At 41.2% G+C, this 20239-nt stretch overlaps 2 protein-coding genes and 1 pseudogene across 2 annotated transcripts; 1 reads left to right on the top strand and 2 right to left on the bottom strand.

Moving 5' to 3' along the window:
* Positions 1-284: 284 nt before the first annotated feature.
* LOC135640074 (ABC transporter G family member 12-like) lies at positions 285-7170 on the bottom strand. Its single transcript, XM_065154207.1, has 9 exons — positions 7033-7170; positions 4809-5536; positions 4634-4713; positions 3343-3807; positions 3147-3272; positions 2922-3053; positions 2121-2678; positions 1932-2039; positions 285-818 (listed from the first exon to the last, which is right to left on the bottom strand). The coding sequence occupies exons 2-9, from the start codon at positions 5029-5031 to the stop codon at positions 471-473; spliced, it is 2040 nt and encodes a 679-aa protein (XP_065010279.1). The 5' UTR covers positions 5032-5536; positions 7033-7170; the 3' UTR covers positions 285-470.
* On the top strand, positions 6944-8073 carry LOC103980547 (tRNA-uridine aminocarboxypropyltransferase A). The gene has a single exon (XM_009396983.3). The coding sequence runs from the start codon at positions 7001-7003 to the stop codon at positions 7865-7867; it is 867 nt and encodes a 288-aa protein (XP_009395258.2). The 5' UTR covers positions 6944-7000; the 3' UTR covers positions 7868-8073.
* A 596-nt stretch (positions 8074-8669) lies between these two features.
* Positions 8670-13363, bottom strand: LOC135640081 (ABC transporter G family member 12-like; annotated as a pseudogene).
* Between the last annotated feature and the right edge of the window lie 6876 nt (positions 13364-20239).

The following is a 20239-nucleotide window of genomic DNA, read 5'->3' as shown; positions in this document are numbered from 1 at the left end:
TTCTTCATTTTAAATAAATATATATATATATATATATTTTTTTGTAAATGGTAAACGATGAAGATGGGATTCGAGACGAGGATCTTGACATCTTATTAACTAAGATGGGATTCAAGACGAGGATCTTGCGATAAATTGTTAAGGTCTTTATTAACTAAGATAATTGACATCTTATTCTTTTGATCGACAACCCTCAAGAAATATATATATATATATATATATATATATATAACTCAATCACGTGCAGAGATCAGGGCTTAATTTTCCTGTGTACCACTCCCCACTTTGCAATTGTAATTCATGCTTAATAATGTAAATGGATGAAGCAATATGCATCCATCAACTTAACAAGAAGCAAAGCAGGAAGACTTTGAGAGAGCAAGTCCTACAGCAAAGCTCCTTGCTTTATTACAATAGATAGCAAGCTTTGCACCAGCTTTAACAGTTTCAGTATCTACTAGCAGTTGATGTCATGGAAGTGGGGAGCTAAGTCCTTCTCCCAAAGCCATGGGATGCTCTGTTGAGTGCCTCGACGACAAGGACATCGTACTCCTCTTAGGCTTCATGGTCTGTTTCAGAGTTGCTCTCACGTAGATCATTCGGAACACCGACGATATCTTCTCTTTAAGCTTCAAGATAAGAAAGAAGAGAATTCGGTACGATATGAGCAAGATGAAGATGGCCATTAGATCTATCCACTTCGACCGGTTTAAGCTGATTCCGAAGATGTTTTCGATAATATACTCCCCGCTTAGTTTGGGATCTCCGGGGATCAACGGGTCAAACTTGAGCCCTATCAAATCATTCTTGTAGTTTCCCTAAACAAAAAGAAGCTCACGAAAATACATTTAATGATTGCCAAGCCATGTCCATGATAATTGATATTAAAAGGTAATCATTAATCCGATCAACGTACCATTAGTTGAAACTTATGATAAATAGACTAACTACAACTGAGAGGCTTGCCCATATGGGAATATAAAACTTGCATGAATGCTACTCATGTGGATCAAATAGAGATGGTCAATGTCATATCTGTTTTTTTATTGTTCCTTTACTAAGAACATATGAAGTATGAACATATATGTATAGGTGAAAGAACCAATCTTGATGTCTTCTAAATATTTCTGTTAGCAGTATAGAATTGTTTTGGCCAACATCCAGAACATGTTCAAGAACCAATTTCTATGCACTGAAGGCAATAACTTTGTGGAACTGATATGCACATCTTTTTGCTACACAAAACCATTCTAATAAGCATGTTTTGGAAGAGAGAAACATTACAAAAGTTCAGCTTCTAAGAGCCCTATAAAGATGCCATTCTTAGATTGCAGAGATCTTCTCCCTGAGAAGTAGAAAGCCTATCGACTATGCATGGTTACAAGCTTCCAGGAAAAGAAGTTGCAAACAATGTTCAATGAACAATGAGGATATAACAGCTCTTGTATGCATATATAATCGGTTTATGAACAATGAGGATGAAACATCTCTAGTATGCTTACAGTAATAGGGTCAAAAACCTATGATTGAAGACCTCGACAAGTATGACATAGGTTTCTAGTTCTAGCTCACAGACCGTATAGGGGATATCATTCAAATGAGGGATTAACCCTTATCTCTCATTGGGGGAGAAGGATTCCATCAAAGAAGGACAACAACTAAAAGATTAAAGAACTTACAGTTAAGTACTTCTCTCTTCATAATGGAAGTAGATACTTATATGAATCTAAAGATCATTATATCCATAGAGAAAAGGTCTGTTTGGAATTGAAATATTAAGTGATGACGACTTCCTCGAAAGCTTTTAGTGTACGTTAACACAAAACTCCATTTTAAACCCTCTTAAAAATCTAACAGCTAAGTACTTTATCCCGCCAAATGTAAAGGAATTTACTTTTGGATAGAAAAAAGTCATACAGATGTGCAGTTACCTGCAATGCCCATGAACCATAGCTGATCAAGGAAACTGGATATCGCCAAACAGGCTTTGGAAGATCTGGTAGCAAGCGAAAGAACCCTGCCGTCATCATCATAATTCCCTGTAATTGAAAATACAATATAAATAGTCACACATTTGTCACTCTGATCCTTCTTCAAATGTTGCAAAAATATGCACGTACAATGATGCCAGCTCCAGTTATGATGCCCATCAAGAAATTAGGCACAAGTGATGCGACAATCATCATCAAGCTCTCTATCACCGCAATGCTGGCGTAAAGACTTATAGTGAAGTAGGCAAAGTGCGAGAAACCATTTCTAAACTTCACCATGAAGTAGGTTATCGATCCACTAGCGAAAGCAATTGCAACCAAGAATGGTGATGAGGAGAGGAAGTTAGAGAGGATGTATGCTGCAACTCCGTAGTGGCCATTTTGTCTTTCGCATGTAAAAACCTTCATCTCTTCGATAAAGGATGGAAATCCTCCGATGGACATGAATGTCATGAAGCCTGAGACGAAACCGCCGCAAGAAGCTCTCGCCAGTATGGCAGTGTAGCTTGTGCCAACATCAAAGTAAATGGTGCCGACGCACACAGATACGACCATGTAAATTATGATCCTTAACCAGTAATATCCGATGTCTCTCGACATGTTTGCAAAAGACCTCTTTGTGAGAGTTCTGAGCTGCTTCCACCAAGAAGCTTGGCTCCCTTTTTCTGATTCAAATATAAGCCCTTCCTTCAATAAAATGAAAATTTTAAGAAGTTAGGTCTTGGCCACTATCAAAGCCCAAAAAGATGAAACAAGGACTGCAAATTCCATTATACATAATTAATACAGATATGGCATTCTATCAATCCACTTCAAATACTCAAAAATTTTGTGCGGCTATCAGCTTAGTGCTTCCATGATGTCAATGAGACAGTTTACATGCGACCACCAAAGAATAAAATTCGTATAAGTTTCAAGGAAGATGATTACTATCTTGGATATGTCTTGTATTTGCCTTTTGGTTGCCATGGCATACTCTGAGCTCTTGTATCTTTGGATAAGAATAGCTTTGATCTCTGAGGTGCCTAACTTTGACAAAGGATCTATAGATGATTCTGCCTCCTTAATGAACAAAAAAGATGAGAACACCAGAAGTTATGCTGGATTCTTCGGAGAATGAAAAGGAATCTTACACTACTGAATTGGTAGGCGTACCTCATGTAATTTCATTGAGCCTTTCATTGTGGCATTAACATGATCAAAATCAGAATTTATACATCTAAGGAAGTGATCGGAAGGATTTCTTCTGCTGGGACAGGGAAATCCAACTTCTGCAAAGAACTACAATACCATATCCAGGCATTCAGCAAGGGAAAACAATAAGAGTTATTATAAAGAGAGATTGACCTACCTTGGTGGCCAGCTTAGCATCTCCAGTATAGACAGCCTCTCCTCCTGACAGTAGGCAGAGGTCATCAATGAGAGCAAAAACTTCACTGCTAGGCTGGTGGATGGAGGAGATGATGGTCTTATTGCCGTCGAGTGCAATCTGCTTGAGTGTCTGGATCACAAAGAAAGCTGAGGCACTGTCAAGTCCACTCGTTGGTTCATCGAGGAACAGAAGGCGAGGACGCGTTAGTATCTCAAGTGCAATGCTTAGCCTCTTCTTCTCTCCACCGCTTATCCCTCTTAAATGCCAATTTCCTATCGCACGGTCGGCACAGTCCTGCAAGCCCATCTCTTCTATCGTCCCTTCGACTACACTTGCCACCTCCTTCTTGCTCATGGTGGCCGGGAGCCTCAGATGAGCTGAATAGGTAATGGTTTCTCTGACAGTGAGGGTTCCAAGAAACACATTTTCTTGTCTCACGTATGCCTGTGGTAATCAACAGAGTTATGAGAGAAATGGATACGACCAAGCATAAGAATCTTTACTTATCATAGAAGAAGTATTGTGACAAGGCAATTTTCTTGGGAAGAATTTTAGCAACATCAAGAAAAGCAGCAGAATTCCTTTAGTTATCAGAGTGGAAGGATTTTGAGATGATAATTACCCAAAAGAGGAGCAATATCAGGAATATAAAGAGAATGAGGTTTTAGCAGCGAAATAAAAATATTCAAGGATGGAGCCTAAACATGATCATGTTAAATTAAAATTGAAGATCAAACATTTAAGCTTAACCAGCAAATATATCGGCTGTATGTGTTTTTTTCCCCTAAAACATATCAAACTGGTAAGAATGTTTGAGTTTTTCCATTTCCTATGAAGAAAAAACTGTAGAACAGAACATCCGATCAAAGCCTATGCAACTAGAGCACTAAAGCCAGAAGGATCAAGCGTAAAATTTTGAGGTTGTAATGAACCCTGTTAATCTGAATTAGCAAAGAAGTAAATTATCTTGCCCCCCTTTCATCTATTTACTGCTGTAGTCTTGGAAGCTCTCCCTGAGTCATGCTTCCTGCATACACTAATCTTGAATTTAGAACAAAAGTTTTGCTTTCCTTATCATCCTAGTAAGTTTAATATCCACTTTGTGCTACGCTCTGATTAATCTGAATTATCTTCTTCAAATTTCATCCTTAATCCTCTCTAATCCTTATCATGTATCATTCTCCCAACAACAAGAATTCCAGTCAGGGATGTCAGAGCAGCATGTCTGAGACATACAAGTGAACCAAAGAGTATACGGGAAGCAACGTACCACCACACCGTAGTCCAACCTTCTCTTCTTTCCATTGAGAAGCACCCTTCCGGTCAAAACAACATTCCTTCCAAGCCTCCCTATTGGAAATTGCAGTCACAGAAGAAGAGCAGCTCTTATAAGCAACAAAACTAAAGAAGCATCACTTGCTACAATACGAGTAGGAGGAGAAGACCTGCCAAAGAGTCGAGAAGAGTGGACTTGCCGGAGCCGGACGGCCCCATGATGGCCATGATCCGGCCAGGCACCGCGTACCCGCTTAGGCCGTCTATCAACTTCTTAGGCTGTCGGGCACCGCCGTAGTTTGGCAGCACGGCCGTGAGGTCCTCCCACACCAAGTAGGCCGCCGCCGACGCGACGTGCAGCTCCGAGGAGGAGGCCGGTGCTTCTATCTCCATTGCAACCCGACCGCCTCGGCTACAGCTGCTGCCATCCCGCAGCTTCCTATAAATGCTGAGGTTGATGGTGATGGGCGTCCGAGGGACAGGTACAAGTGCTCGGCATCAGAAGCGGTGAAGGCGAGGAGATTCATTCTCCCCGAGTCAGAGTCCCTTTCACGGAACCAAAGGTGGCAACCATGGTCTGAGCTACAATGGAACGGCTGCATTGCTCCTGGAGGAGATGAAAGAAGGGCAGAGACAGAGACATCCAAGGGGGATGGAGACAGAGAAGTGAGCTCCACTGGGGTGGCCGTATTGGATGACTCCATTAATGGGGCGGTAAAGGAGTGCAGTTGGAAGTTGGCAGCTGCTGCATATGTTTCAAGGTGTGCAAGAGAGAGAGAGAGACAGATGCTTCATCCGGTGGCGGACATGATGAACTCCGAATCTATTGTTAGATTCTCCATGCATCCTTACCCAGCAAATCTCATTCGCGTAGGCTTACTAGTCACTTGTGAAACACCTGGGAATATCAACTAAAAATTAGGGGAAAAAATAGAATTATTTTCTTAGAATAGTATTGGAAAAAGGAAAAAAAAAGATTGAATTTTTAAATAAATAACAAAATCTTTTTTGTGAAAAATTTAAGAACATGTAATTGGTTTCTCAAAATATTAAAATAAAAAAATAAACTAGGCTGACAAGGATGGGATAATTATTTTGTGATCAGAGTGATCAGGTTTTACCTTTTATATGGATAATTCTTGTATTCTTTGTATTTGACTTGCGATACAATCAAAAAGTAGGTGAAGACTTAAGACCGAAGGATTCATGGAATGTTAAATGAATGGTTACATGTCAAGTCATGTCAATGTCAAAGTTGACAAGGATGCTTTCAAAAAACCCAAATTGTCATTGAAGAGGCCTAATCTTCCCTCAAAAAAAAATGTGAGGCATGCTTTTCGTTGACCCAAGCTTAAACTCATACACATGCTCATGAACATGACTGCCAACAAACTTTAAATTTTATGCCTGCTACTAAAATGGAGCTAATAAGATTTCACAGACACATTATAGGATGTCAATCAAGAGATAACTAATTCATTAGCATAATAACTTTTAATTCTCCGGACAAAAAACTATAGTTACTAGAAATTAGACATATTGTCTATGTTAAATGCTTGTAGAATTTCTATAACATTGATTCCATGAGATGATTAATTCATTTGACATAAGCTTATATTAATAATGATGAACTTATCAAATCCTATAAACCGACTTCATTCTTATTACACCTTCAATATGGGATTAAAAATTGAGATGTCATAGGTTACTTTTGTTTGGATAATTTAAAAGATAATATTTTCCTTTCATGTTTATTCACTCATGACCATAACTAGTATTAATCGGCGATAACTTTAGATCATTAGCCTAAAATACTTCAACTCAAGTTAATAGTAAGAAACATATCATCTTCATTTCATAATGTATCAGAGATATCATTGCCCTTGTCTAACACTAAGTTCACTCTAATATCATCTAATTTCACTGAGATGATTGATCCTATTAACTATTAATATAGTAGAGTTAAGGAATAATATAGTTAAATCAAAGGGTGTTGGACTAAATCGAGGTATCCCATTGTTTATCCAACCGGACAACATTGTATAAGGCCATATGTGTCCCTTTGTTTGACCTTTTTCTTTCTCTATTTATGAAAGACTTGTACAGGTCACCGTTCGGGTGTCGTATCACCATCCATTCCCTTCAGAGTTGGATGTACTCATCTACCAAGCATTCAATGCTTGATTGGTCTGGTATTGTATTCAATGGTGATGTAGACGTCCCACACACGTACATGAGATAGACGAATGATCTGTCAACTCCATGTATAGCTATTGCAAGTAAAAAAGCTTATACTGTGCTTTGCCTAACGTTACATAAAAGAGGCGAAAATAATCACATCTTCGTTAATAATCGTGTTAGCATGATGGGAGGAGATGGATCGCCGTTGCGTACCTGCGTTGATGCGGAGGAAGAGGAAGAGCCGGTGGTGGAGGAAGGGCAGGGGAAGCGGGAGATGTGCTGGGACGGGTGCGGCCGCCCTGCGAGCGTGTGCGTGTGCGCGCATCTCCCCCCGCAGCCGCTCCACACCTCCACCACCGTCGTCGTGCTCCATCACCCCCATGAACTTCGCCGCAACCCCCTCGCCACCCTCCCCCTCCTCGCCCGCTGCCTTCGCCGCTGCCACACCGTGCCCGGCCGCCGCCTCCGCCTTGGTTCCCACCCTCTTCTCGACTCCCTCTACCACGGCCACCGCGGAGATGCCCCCTCGGCCGTCTTCCTCTTCCCCGGGGGCAGGGACCTCGGCCTCCTCGCCACCGATGCGGCCGGCCCGCCCTCCGTCCTCGTCGTCTTCGACGGCACGTGGAGGCAGGCCAAGGAGATGGTGGCGGCGAGCTTGCCGTTCCTGGAGCAGTTCGCCACGAAGGTCTCGTTGGGCTGCTGCGAACCCGGGGTGGAAGGGCCGAGCACGTTCGAGTCCGAGCTTGTGCTGAGGAAGGAGCCATTCAAGGGTTGCGTGAGCACGATGGAGGCGGTAGCGAGGGCGCTGAGGGTAATGGAGCCCGACGGCAAGGGGGCGGCGGTCGAGGCCACGCTGCTGTCGCTGTTGAGGGCCATGGTGGGCTTCCAATCGTGCCATATGAAGCCGATGAAGCCTCGCTCCAAGTTGAGGAAGAAGGATATGACAATGGCGGCAGGTCCAAAGAAGGAGAAGGAGAACGAGAAAGAGAATGCAAATGGGTCTACAGAGGCTGCAGAGGAACGACAGTACATGGAACCTATTTGTTAGAATTACTGAGAGAGAGAGAGAGATACGAAAGACAATATAACTTAGGCTTCAGAGTCCGATATGCTAACAATCCGTTTGTTGGAATTACCCAAAGAGAAAAGAGAGCAACCAAAAAAAGTGTAACCTGATCAATTTACACAATGTTTCCAACAGTGTTTCTCTATTACATTATCAAGGCAACTTGGATAGCACACCTTTCTTCCAGACACCTTTGAGTACTGATCGATACATGAAGAAAACCTGCTAATTTTGGAGGTCAATTCAATTCGAGCTTGGCAATGCCAATGTTTATGTCGTTGTTCATAGAGAGACCTCGTTGCTGTTAAATCAAAACAAAGATTGTCACCACTTGATTAGAGATACGTAATTTATGTATTCATCTATCAATATTAAAGAGGGTCAATCGTTTTCTGATCACTGATTAAGGTAGTACGAGTCAGTTTCATGCGCAAACACCATTCACCATTCATGCCCTTGTTTAGTTAGTTTGATGACCACCTAAAAATCTATCCAAATCATATGAATTTTTGTTGCTAGATATTGTAAACCATGGTTTTCAATTCCAAATCATATGAATCTGTCCAAATCTATCCTTTTTTTTTTTTTTTTTCATCATATGAGATGGTGGTGCCTGCAAATGTCAGTTTTTATCCACTAAACTAATTGACATTAAAAAAAAATTATGATATAGGTTCAAAAAAATTTGTTGGATGAAGTTTTGGATCAACTAAAACCTGCTTAATGTATAATTTGTTGAGCTCAATGACATGCAGAGAGAGATTTACCCCCAAAAGAAATGACATGCAGAGATCATTGCTTAATTCTCCTCGTAACATTCCTCAATCTGCAATTGTTAATTCATGCTTAAAAATGTAAATGGATGAAACAATATGCATCCACCGGCAAAACAAGAACCAAAGCCTCCTCCTGCATATGAAGACTAGAGAGAGCAAGTCACCCCCAAGAACACATGCAGCAACCCCCTTCCATTATTTCAATAGATAGCAATCCCAGCATTAACAGTTTCACCATCAAGTAGTACTAGTTGATGTCATGGAGGTGGGGAGCCAAGTCCTTGTTTGCAAAGCCATGGGGTGCTGTGTTGGGTGCCTCGTTGAGAAGGACATCGTCCTCATCTTAAGCTTCATGATCTGCTTCAGAATTGTTCTTGCATAGATCATTCCAAACACCGGCGATACCTTCTCTCTAAACTTTAAGATGAGGAAGAAGAGAACCCGATATGATATGAGTAAGATGAAGATGGCCATCAGATCTATCCACTTGGATCGATGCAAGTTAATTCCAAATATGTTTTCGAGAATGTACTCCCCACTCAATTTGGGATCCCCGGATATCAACGGATCGAACTCTAGCCCAATCAAATTATTCTTGTAATTTCCCTATAAATAAATAGAAGCTCATGAAATTAATTCTAGCAAAATTATTCTTGTAGTTTTCCTATAGACAAAAAGCTCATGAATTAATTCTAGCAAGCGCAAATCATGTCAAAATTTGTGTCTGAAATACGATGATTGATAATAAAGGTAATCATCAACCAACTCAGCATATTCTAATACAAATTGTCTCAAGAAAGAAGAGGGCTAAGAGGATTTGTGAAAAATTCCTAATATATCATTAGTGGAAACTAATGATAAACAGATTGCCTACAACTGAGAGCTTGCCTTTATGGGCATAACAAACTCTGCATGAGTGTTACTATGTAGGTCTAATAGGAATGCTAAATCTCACTCATCCTTTTTCTTCATTGCTCCCTTGCTAAGAACAATAATTTAGATTATAAGAACAGTGAAAATATGACAGCTCTTGTATGCATATATTTTTAGTTTATAGACAATAAGAATAAACATACTGTGAAGACCTCAAAAGGTATAAGTCTCAAATTCTAGTCCATTGACCATGTAAGGGAAATCATTCACCCTGATCTCTCATTGGGAAAGAACGATTTCCATCCAAGAAGGATAACAACTAACAGATTAAAGAACTTACAACTAAGTACTTCTCTCTTACTAAAGGAAGTAGAGACCTATATGAATCTTGGGATCATGATATCCATAGAGAAAGTATTGGTTTGTTTGGAAATGAAATATTAAGTGATGGCATCTTCCGATCAAAAGGCAGTTTTCAGTTTTCAATCTTTCCCTTCTTCGTATTTCTCTTGCTCTCTCCTCTTGGAAAGATTTTAGGGTACCTTAACACAAAACTCCATTTTTTACCCTTTTAAAACTCAAACTGATAAGTACTTTATCCTGCCAAATGTAAAGGAATTTATTTTTGAGTAGAAGAAAGTAGTAATACAGATGTACGGTTACCTGCAATGCCCATGAACCATAACTGATCAAGGAAATTGGATATCGCCAAACAAGCTTCGGAAGATCTGGTAGCAAGCGAAAGAACCCTGCCGTCATCATCATAATTCCCTGTAATTGAACATATAGTATAAAATGTCGCACATTGTCACTATGATCTTTTTTCAAATGCTGCAAAAATATGCACTTACAATGATGCCAGATCCAGTTATGATGCCCATCAAAAAATTTGGCACAAGTGATGAGACGATCATCATCAGGCTCTCTGTCACCGCAATGCTGGCGTAAATACTTGTAGTAAAGTAGGCAAAGTATGAGAAACCTTTCCTAAACTTCACCATGAAGAAGGTTATTGATCCAGTTGCGAAAGCAATTGCAACCAAGAATGGTGATGAGGATAGAAAGTTGGAGAGTATGTATACTGCAACTCCGTAGTGGCCATTTTGCCTTTCGCGTGTAAAGACCTTCATCTCTTCGATAAAGGATGGAAATCCTCCGATGGACATGAATGTCATGAAGCCTGAGACGAAACCGCCGCAAGAAGCTCTCGCCAGTATGGCAGTGTAGCTTGTGCCAATATCAAAGTAAACCGTGCCGGCGCATACAGATACTATCATGTAAATTATGATCCTTAACCAGTAGTATCCAATGTCTCTCGACATGTTTGCAAAAGACCTCTTTGAGAGAGTTCTGAGCTGCTTCCACCAAGTAGATTGGTTCCCTTCTTCCGATTCAAATATAATCCCTTCCTTCAATAAAATGAAAATTTTAAGAAGTTAGGTCTTGGCCACTATCAAAGCCCAAAAAGATGAAACAAGGATTGCAAATTCCATCATACATAATTAATACAGATATGGCATTATTTCAATCGACTTCAAATACTTGAAAATTTTGTGCAGCTATCAGCTTAGTGCTTACTATGATGTTGATGAGACAATTTACTTATGAATACATAAGAATAAAATTCATATTAGTTTCAAGGAAGATGCTTACTGTCTTGGATATGTCTTGTATCTGCCTTTTGGTTGCCATGGCATACTCTGAACTCTGGTATCTACGGATAAGAATAGCTTTGATCTCTGAGGTGCCTAACTTTGACAAAGGATCTGTAGATGATTCTGTCTCCTTAATGAACAAAAAGAATGAGAATGCCAGACGTTATGTAGGATTCTTTGGAGAATGAAAAGGAATCTTACACCACTGAATTGGCAGGCGTACCTCATGCAATTTCATTGAGCCTTTCATTGTGGCATTAACATTATCAAAATCAGAATTTATACATCTAAGGAAGTGATCGGAAGGATTTCTTCTGCTGGGACAGGGAAATCCAACTTCTGCAAAGAACTACAATACCATATCCAGGCATTCAGCAAGGGAAAACAATAAGAGTTATCATAAAGAGAGATTGACCTACCTTGGTGGCCAGCTTAGCATCTCCAGTATAGACAGCCTCTCCTCCTGACAGTAGGCAGAGGTCATCAATGAGAGCAAAAACTTCACTGCTAGGCTGGTGGATGGAGGAGATGATGGTCTTATTGCCGTCGAGTGCAATCTGCTTGAGTGTCTGGATCACAAAGAAAGCTGAGGCACTGTCAAGTCCACTCGTTGGTTCATCGAGGAACAGAAGACGAGGACGCGTTAGTATCTCAAGTGCAATGCTTAGCCTCTTCTTCTCTCCACCGCTTATCCCTCTTAAATGCCAATTTCCTATCGCACGGTCGGCACAGTCCTGCAAGCCCATCTCTTCTATCGTCCCTTCGACTACACTTGCCACCTCCTTCTTGCTCATGGTGGCCGGGAGCCTCAGATGAGCTGAATAGGTAATGGTTTCTCTGACAGTGAGGGTTCCAAGAAACACATTTTCTTGTCTCACGTATGCCTGTGGTAATCAACAGAGTTATGAGAGAAATGGATACGACCAAGCATAAGAATCTTTACTTATCATAGAAGAAGTATTGTGACAAGGCAATTTTCTTGGGAAGAATTTTAGCAACATCAAGAAAAGCAGCAGAATTCCTTTAGTTATCAGAGTGGAAGGATTTTGAGATGATAATTACCCAAAAGAGGAGCAATATCAGGAATATAAAGAGAATGAGGTTTTAGCAGCGAAATAAAAATATTCAAGGATGGAGCCTAAACATGATCATGTTAAATTAAAATTGAAGATCAAACATTTAAGCTTAACCAGCAAATATATCGGCTGTATGTGTTTTTTTCCCCTAAAACATATCAAACTGGTAAGAATGTTTGAGTTTTTCCATTTCCTATGAAGAAAAAACTGTAGAACAGAACATCCGATCAATGCCTATGCAACTAGAGCACTAAAGCCAGAAGGATCAAGCGTAAAATTTTGAGGTTGTAACGAACCCTGTTAATCTGAATTAGCAAAGAAGTAAATTATCTTGCCCCCCTTTCATCTATTTACTGCTGTAGTCTTGGAAGCTCTCCCTGAGTCATGCTTCCTGCATAGACTAATCTTGAATTTAGAACAGAAGTTTTGCTTTCCTTATCATCCTAGTAAGTTTAATATCCACTTTGTGCTACGCTCTGATTAATCTGAATTATCTTCGTCAAATCGAACAATTTCATCCTTAATCCTCTCTAATCCTTATCATGTATCATTCTCCCAACAACAAGAATTCCAGTCAGGGATGTCAGAGCAGCATGTCTGAGATGAACCAAAGAGTGTACGGGAAGCAACGTACCACCACACCGTAGTCCAACCTTCTCTTCTTTCCATTGAGAAGCACCCTTCCGGTCAAAACAACATTCCTTCCAAGCCTCCCTATTGGAAATTGCAGTCACAGAAGAAGAGCAGCTCTTATAAGCAACAAAACTAAAGAAGCATCACTTGCTACAATACGAGTAGGAGGAGAAGACCTGCCAAAGAGTCGAGAAGAGTGGACTTGCCGGAGCCGGACGGCCCCATGATGGCCATGATCCGGCCAGGCACCGCGTACCCGCTTAGGCCGTCTATCAACTTCTTAGGCTGTCGGGCACCGCCGTAGTTTGGCAGCACGGCCGTGAGGTCCTCCCACACCAAGTAGGCCGCCGCCGACGCGACGTGCAGCTCCGAGGAGGAGGCCGGTGCTTCTATCTCCATTGCAGCCCCACCACCTTAGCCGCAGCTGCTGCTATCCCGCAGCTTCCTATAAATGCTAAGGTTGATGGTGATGGGCGTCCGAGAGACAGGTACAAGTGCTCGGCATTAGAATCGGTGAAGGAGAGGAGATTTATTCTCCCCGAGTCACAGTCCCTTTCACGGAACCAAAGGTGGCAGCCATGGTCTGAGCTATTATGGAACCGCTGCATTGCTCTTGGATGAGATCAAAGGATGGCAGAGAAGTGAGCTCCACTGGGGTGGCCTTATTTGTTGACTCCATTAGTGGTGCAGTTGGATGTCGGCATCTGCTGCTTATGTTTGAAGGTGTCCAAAAGAGAGACGACTACTTCATCTGCCTGACATGAAGAACTCGGAATCTATTGTTAGATTCACCATATCAACGTAGCATTTCCTCCATCTACTGCTATCCTTACCCAGCAAATCTCATTCACGTGAGGGTTAGTCACTTGTTAAACACCTTGAAATATCAAACAAAAATTAGGAAAAAAAATAGAATTATTTTCTTAGAATAGCATTGGAAAAAGGAAAAATAAAGAATGAAATTTTAAATAAATAAAAATATGTTTTTTAAAAATTTTATTAAGATGCTATTGGTTACTCAAAATCTTAAAATAAAAAAAATTAAAATAGGTTGACGAGGATAGGATAATTCTTTAGTGATCATAGTGATCCAGTTTTTACCTTTTATATGGATAATTCTTTTTTTTTTTTGAATAAAACTTGTATTTTGTATTTGACGAAAGATATAATTAAAGTAGATGGAGACTTATGATGAAGGATCCATGGAATATGTTAAATGAGTGGTTATATTTCATGGCATCAATATCAAAGTTGATAAGGATGCGTTCCAAAAACCCAAATTGTCATTCAAGAGGCATGCTTTTCATTGACCCAAGCATAACTCATACAGATGCTCGTGAACATGACTGCCAACAAACTTTAAATTTTATGCCTGCTACTAAAATGAAGCTAATATTATAGGATGTCAATCAAGGGATAACTAATTTTATCAGCTTAATAACTTTTAAATCTCCGGACAAAATACTTAAGTTACTAGCAATAGACAGACATGTTGTCTTTGTTAAAGTTTATAGAATACCTATAAGATTCACGATATGATCTTGATTCAAATTGAGGTATTACATTATCTGTCTTTTTGGACATATATGTCACTTTTGTTTGGATAATTTAAAAGGAAATATTTTCTTTTCATGTTTATTCACTCATGGCCATAACTAGTATTAATTGGTCACTAACCTTAAATCTACTAACCCAATTACTTTATAGTAGAAAATATATTATCTTCATCTAATAATAATAATACTAAAACATGCACCTAAGGTTCAATTGCATCACGGCTCCATGTCACGTCATGAGGTGTCAGATAAATCATGGCCCTTATCTACCCCTAATTTCACTCTAATATGATCTAATTCCACGAGATAATTGATCTATTAATAGTATTGATTAATAATATAGTAAGAGTTATGAAATAATATAATTAAATTTGATTCTACTTCCACCATCACGGGTGTTGGACTCAACTGAGGTTTCACATTGTCTATCCAATCGGACGACAGTTGCACAGGTCACTGTTTGTGGTCTGTCTATACATTCTCTTCTGAGTTGGATATACTCATCTATCAAGCAGTCAATGTTTGATTGATCCGGTAACGGCTTCGATGGTGATGTAGACGTCCCACGTGTACGCAGCACATGAGATGGTCGAATGTAATATGGCGTGATCTGTCAACTCCATGTATAACTATTGCAAATAAAAAGCTTCTACTGTAGTTTGCCTAACGTACATAAAGAGGAGAAAGTAATCACATCTTCGTTAATAATCGTGTTAGCATGATGGGAGGAGATGCATCGCCGGTGCGTACCTGCGTTGATGCGGAGGAAGAGGAAGAGCCGGTGGTGGAGGAAGGGCAGGGGAAGCGGGAGATGTGCTGGGATGGGTGCGGCCGCCCGGCAAGCGTAAGCGTGTGCGTGTGCGTGTGCGTGTGCGCGCACCTCCCTCCGCAGCCGCTCATCACCTCCGCAACCGTCGTCGTGCTCCATCACCCCCATGCACTTCGCCGCAACCCCCTCGACTCTTTTTTGATAAGCAGATAAGATTTCCTCAAGGCAGTTGAGGAAATCTCTCAGCAGTTGGCAGATAAGATTTCCTCAAGACAGTTGAGGAAATCTCTCAGCAGTTGAGAAAAATCCTCCTGTGTATAAATGGCTATCAAGAGCTCACTATCAAAATGTATTAGACAATTATATCTTATACATTTTATAGTTTTTTCTATAATTTCTATCTTTCTATCTTCTTCGTTTAATATCTATCATGGTATCAGAGCAGTTTGCCTAGAGCAAGCCCTCTTCTCGACCATCCCTCTCGTGGCAACATCTCCGCCCCTCAACCGTAGCCATTCGCTGCAGCCTACTGCAGCACTTGTGGCTGCTAATATCAGATCCGTGGGCAACGCTTCTAAAGGAAGCACAGTCACGGCCTTTGTTTCTACCGCCGGCTGCTGCTCCCTTGCCAACCGAAGTCTTCCGCTGAAAACTCCGCTGCTCTTCCGGCCACCAAACTCCAATACTGCATTACTGCAACTATCTCCAACCTTGCAGATTTCTCCAGCATCGCTGCAGAAATCGCTGCAAGCTGCAGAGATTTCTTTCACCTCGCTGCAACAATCTCTCCTGTATTCTGAATCGCTGCAGCCTACCAGTGCCTTTGGAAGAAGCAGCAGCCCTCTTCGGCATTGCATACAGCTACTCTTCTACATCTGACGTCTTCATCATCTACCTCCCGCCACAGCCATCACTGCCTTTCTTGCTGCAGATTGCTCGCCCATCACTGCAGTTCATCACGCTACAGCCTTCTCTGCAGTTCATCGCGCTGCAGCCTCCTCTGCAGCGCATCGATCTTCTTTTCTCCTCCTCCCTTCCTCCTATATCTTTACATCTTCTATAAAGATCACTTGACCCGCCACAAAATATCTGGGATGTCTTCATTTTCCTCTTCCGATATTCCTGTCCCTATTTCTGCAGGGACTCTGAGCACTTCTCAAAGTCTTATCACTATCAATGCTGCAGCATTCATTCCCTTCAAATTATCCAAAGGCGGCAACTACGCATCTTGGCGGGCACAACTTTCTAATCTTTTATTTGGCTATGATCTCCTATTGTACGTTGATGGCTCTCTCCGGTGTCCACCTGAAATGATCAACATCCCAGGCGAACCCAATCCAGTGCCAAATCCAGCCCACCAACTATGGTTACGTCAAGATCGCCTCATCCTCCAAGCTATTCAAGCTTCCGTTGCTAGCTTCCGTTGCTGGATCCATTGCCCCGCTGATATCCTTATGTACGACTGCTGCAGAAGCATGGTGCAAATTACAAACAACTTTGGCAAATCGCTCGCGTACTCGCATGCTCGAACTTCTCTCCAATCTGATGAAAATGAAACAAGAGGGAAGTACTATTGCTGATTATCTACAAAATATCAAAGTTATCATCGATGATTTAGCTTTGATAGGTCATTCTCTCAGCGATGAAGAAGTCCTAATCCATACCCTCAATGGCCTAGGAGGCGAGTACAAAGAACTGACAGCAGCACTTCGGGCACGTGACTCACCAATATCATTCGAAGAACTTTATGATAGGTTGATCGACTATGAGACGTACTTGAAGCATGATGATAAGTTGCCCGGACCACCTATTACAGCTCAGGTCAATCAAAAATCCAAGAGGAAGAGCAACCAGTACAATAAGCACGTCAACAACGATTTGGCTAAGCTGCCTCCTAGCTTTATGGGGTCCAGACCAAACCCTCCTTATCCATATCAAGGTGGTAACTTTCATAATACTCAGTCGTCGCGTCCTGACTTCACAGGCCGCTAACGAGTTGTTTGCCAACTATGTGATAAAGTTGGACACTCCGCGAAAGTCTGTCGGTCTCGTCCCAGACTCCCTACTCCATCACAGTGGCCTCAGGCGAATTTCATGGCTACTCCAACTCCTACTCAACCTAATTGGATTGTGGATTCGGGCGCCTCTCATCACATCACCTCTGATCTTCAAAACTTGTCCATCCACAACAACTATGACGGAAATGAAGATATCATCATCGGTGACGGTAAAAGAATTCCTATTACTCATTCTGGTTCCTCAACGCTTAGTTCACTTACCACAACCTTTACACTCGATGATGTTCTGTGTGCACCTAACATTAAAAGAAACCTCATTTCCGTTTCTCAATTCTGTAAACAAAATAATACATCAATTGAATTCTTTCCTAACTTTTTTCTTGTCAAGGATTTGAGCACGGGGGCATCCTTGGTCCAGGGCCAGAACAAAGACAACATTTATGAGTGGCCATCCACTTCACAAATTACCCTTCCTACTGCTCACTCCTCAATCGTAGCTCCGGTTGATGTATGACATCGTCGTCTTGGTCATCCCTCCCCTTTTATTCAGCAAAAATTACTTTCTCGTTATTCTCTTCCTACCTTGAAAATCAATAGCACTATTAATCATTGTGATGCTTGTCTTTACAATAAAAGTCATAAACTGCCTTTTGGGACAACCTCCATTTCTTGCTCTAAACCATTTGAAATCATTTATACCGACGTGTGGGGCCCTGCCCCAATTCATTCTTTTGACAAGTTTCGTTTTTATGTCATTTTTGTAAACTATTTTACTAAGTACACATGGTTATATCCTCTTCATCATAAGTATGATGTTTCTACAGTATTTACCAACTTTCGAAAGTTGGTCGAGAATTTTTTTTCAATCTTCCATTAAAACAGTTTACTCTGATGGTGGCGGCGAATATCAAGCCCTCACATCCTCTCTCTGCTTGTGGTATACAACACCTCAAGTCACCCCCACATACTCCCCAATTGGTTGGTTCTGCCGAACGCAAACATCGGCATATCGTTGAAACTGGTCTCTCCCTTCTACATCAAGCATCTATGCCACCATCTTTTTGGTCAGTAGCTTTTCAAACTGCAGTTTATCTCATTAATCGTATGCTCACTCCAGTCTTACAATACCAGTCACCATTTGAAAAATTATTCCACAAACTTTCAAACCTTCATAAACTCAGAGTTTTTGGCTGTTTATGTTATCCATGGCTTCGTCCCTATGCGTCACATAAGCTAACACCACGATCTAAGCCTTGCACTTTTATAGGCTACTCTCTTGAACATGATGCTTTTCGATGCTATGAACCTCAAACTAAAAAGGTCTTTATATCACGTCATGTTATCTTTGAGGAGTCTGTCTTTCATTTTCAAAATAATCCTACCATGCAAACTACTCCAATAAACATACATCACTGGAATATCCCTCCGATCTCATCACACGAACCTCCAATGACACCATCCAGTCCTTACTCTCAAGATTCACATACTACTATTACTCCAGTTCAACAGCTTCTCACTCCCTCTATTCCTTCACTCCCTCACAAGTTTCCCCTATTAATGAAGTCATACCCTCGGCAACATTGTCACTGGCTTTATCTTCTCCTAGATCTAGTGACATTGTTGTGCCGACGGTTGGCCCGGTCCATGACAGTGACTCACCCTCGGCTATACCACCAACACAATCTACCACTTCCACCCCCCCTAGACATCCAATGACTACACGCTCCAAAAGTGGTATTTTCAAACCACGTCAAGTCCTTGACTTACATGCTATAACAAATTCCTCCACTGAGGCCAGTGAACCCACTACAATCACTCAAGCTCAAAAATCTTCTCACTGGCGTAAAGCCATGTGTGACGAATATGATGCTCTCCTCCATAACTCTACATGGACCTTAGTACCCTTTCATCACACACAAAATATCATCGGGTGTAAATGGGTCTTTCGAATTAAGCGGAACCCAGACGGATCCGTTGCTAGATACAAAGCACGTCTAGTCGCCAAAGGGTTTCATCAACGACCTGGTGTCGACTTCACAGAGACATTTAGTCCCGTTGTTAAACCCACAACAATCCGTCTTATCCTGAGTTTGACTATCTCAAAGGGCTAGCACATACGACAATTGGATGTTAACAATGCCTTTTTACAGGGGTCACTTACTGAAGATGTCTTTATGCAACAACCTCCTGGTTTCGTTCATCCTCAATATCCGAGGCATGTCTACAAACTTCAAAAAGCTATTTATGGACTTCGTCAAGCTCCACGAGCTTGGTATAACGAGCTTGGCTCGTTTTTGACCTCAATTGGCTTCATCAATTCAAAGTCTGATACCTCGTTATTCATTTGCCAGCACAATGGAAGCATAATATATCTTTTAGTATATGTGGATGATATTATTGTCACAGGAAATGATCCTTTGAAGACTCAGGCATTTCTAAAGCACTTGGCCGATCGATTCTCCCTCAAAGATCTAGGAACTTTAAGCTACTTTCTGGGAGTGGAAGCAACATTTACATCTTCAGGTCTCTTCCTATCACAAAGAAAGTATATTCAAGATTTATTATCAAAGGCAAACATGCAGGATGCGAAAGAGGTTACAACTCCTCTTTCTACCAGTGAATCACTTAAATTATGTGATGGAAGTCCTGCTACAGATTCGACTCAGTATCGACAAGTCCTTGGCTCCTTACAGTACTTGGCTCTCACCCGTCCAGATATTTCATTTGCCGTCAATAAGTTATCGCAATTCATGCATCGACCATCTACTACGCATTGGTCTGCGGTCAAACGAATTTTGCGGTATCTTAAAGGGACTCTTAATCATGGCATTTTTCTTCGCAAAAATACTTCACTCCATCTCCATGCCTTTGCTGATGCTGGTTGGGCAGGGAACTTTGATGATAGAACATCTACGTCCGGATACATTGTCTTCCTTGGAGCCACTCCAATCAGTTGGAGTTCTAAAAAACAAAAGACGGTTGCACGATCTACAACTGA

The sequence above is a fragment of the Musa acuminata genome, chromosome BXJ1-4, assembly GCF_036884655.1.
Source record: "Musa acuminata AAA Group cultivar baxijiao chromosome BXJ1-4, Cavendish_Baxijiao_AAA, whole genome shotgun sequence".
Taxonomy (NCBI): Eukaryota; Viridiplantae; Streptophyta; class Magnoliopsida; order Zingiberales; family Musaceae; genus Musa; species Musa acuminata.
The sequence above is the reverse complement of the archived record's forward strand: the minus strand, read 5'-3'. Positions and strand labels throughout refer to the sequence as shown.

Coding starts and splice junctions, on each gene's coding strand:
- LOC135640074 (XM_065154207.1), bottom strand. CDS start 5,031: ATGGAGATAGAAGCACCGGCCTCCTCCTCGGAGCTGCACGTCGCGTCG. Junction 4,714..4,808: donor TCTTCTCGACTCTTTGGCAG/GTCTTCTCCTCC, acceptor AATTTCCAATAG/GGAGGCTTGGAAGGAATGTT. Junction 819..1,931: donor ATGGTTCATGGGCATTGCAG/GTAACTGCACAT, acceptor CTTTTTGTTTAG/GGAAACTACAAGAATGATTT.
- LOC103980547 (XM_009396983.3), top strand. CDS start 7,001: ATGATGGGAGGAGATGGATCGCCGTTGCGTACCTGCGTTGATGCGGAG.